We start from the raw sequence: 1,539 nt of genomic DNA, 5'->3' as shown, positions 1-1,539 counted from the left end.
TATATCAACATCTAGGAACACTGAGGGCTGCTGTGGCAATCCAGGTATGTCACTGAGCTTATTTCTTACCTGCACGTACAGTTGAAATGTGGTCATCCTGGCTGGACCCCACCTCTGCTTCCTGCCCTAATGCAATTCTTTTGAAGCAGTTGTGCTCTCACTGGAGCAGAAAGGACCCACAGCACTGCAGCTTTAAATTAGGACCCAGTCAGATTTATTCCTGTTAAACTGACTTTTCTGCACATACTAGTGGCTATTCACTGTTGTGTTGCATCCAGTAAGCTGTAGTCACCTAGAACTGCCACTTGACATCCTCTGCATCCATGTCTGGATTTGCCTTCGCAGCCCCAGAAGCACAGCCAGCTACAGATCTAGGAGAGGAATGACTTCGGAGACGGGATGTTGGAGTTCATGGATAACTGCCCTTCTTTCCAGGATGACTTTCACTAAAGGGACATCCAGTCTTGTAACATACTTGAAGGAAGCTGGGTTTTCTATGAACAGCCACACTTCTGAGGACAGCAGTACCTTCTGAGGCCTGGCGAATACCTGCAATTCACCAACTGGGGTGCCACGACTGCCAAAGTTGGATCCTTCCAATCAACAGTGGATATTTCCTAATCAGCACTTTCCTAAGCTATACATCAATGAGTGGTGCCATTAGCACTTTATTAAGGACAAGGAGTTTCAGAGTCTACACAGGTTAGGTTCCCATTTCTTGCAATGCTTTTAGCCTTTGATTTAAAGCCCAGCAGAGTCAGAAACTGTCTTGGTGGGCTTCAGAGCCTGTGCTTGCTTTACTGGTAGGAAAAATTCCCCTGAAGTCAGTGGAGGTGGGCTGGTAATGAGTAACACCCAAGCTCAGAGGAAACCTGCATCTAAATTGCCAAGCTGAATTATCTGCAGTCTCAAATCAATTTAAAAATAGCATCTTTGAAGAAAAATATTATTTCAGACCTTAGAGGAAAAAATGAAATACATTCATTTGTGACCATGAAAATCCAAAAATCCACCTGTAACTGAGCCCATGGGACCAACTCTCTGCTTGAATTTATTATAGGGTGTATCTTACATCTTGAACGGTCCCATAAAAGCAATGTCCTTTTCAGAAGTAGTTCTCGTGTGAATAGAGTGGCAAGTTCACAGCCACAGTGTCATCATGGAGGTACAGCGTACCAAACCTGCAGCTGTGACACTAGAAGACTTAAGACAGAGCAAAGCATTTACAGTATTTGCCATCTTTATTAAGAGTTATTTCTGTCAATGACAATTTGTAATGCTATAGATACCAAAATAAATCTTTCTGTTGCTTATTCACTTCCTGATGAAAAAAACCAGTCCTGGTGCCCAATAGTTCCTGCTGCCATTTGGCATTAAGTCTGAAGTTCTGCACAGGACTGCACTGCTCCTATTTCCACTTCAGGGCCTACACTATGCTCTTTTTTTTAGCCAGGACCTCACACTGTTTGTAGACATGAACTCACATTGACCCTCCATAGCACAGAGAAGTAGCAACTTTCCCTAGGGTCTGGGATTAGA

At 43.6% G+C, this 1,539-nt stretch overlaps 1 protein-coding gene across 1 annotated transcript; it reads left to right on the top strand.

The window, feature by feature from the left end:
• Nucleotides 1-327: 327 nt before the first annotated feature.
• On the top strand, nt 328-621 carry LOC104076420 (gamma-crystallin-2-like; the record flags this gene model as incomplete). Its single annotated transcript, XM_009577280.1, is given in 1 exon segment — nt 328-621. A coding segment is annotated over 1 exon segment (294 nt), but the record flags the coding sequence as incomplete, so codon positions are not given.
• Between the last annotated feature and the right edge of the window lie 918 nt (nt 622-1,539).

The sequence above is a fragment of the Fulmarus glacialis genome, unplaced genomic scaffold (assembly GCF_000690835.1).
Source record: "Fulmarus glacialis isolate BGI_N327 unplaced genomic scaffold, ASM69083v1 Scaffold48204, whole genome shotgun sequence".
NCBI lineage: Eukaryota > Metazoa > Chordata > Aves > Procellariiformes > Procellariidae > Fulmarus > Fulmarus glacialis.
The sequence above is the reverse complement of the archived record's forward strand: the minus strand, read 5'-3'. Positions and strand labels throughout refer to the sequence as shown.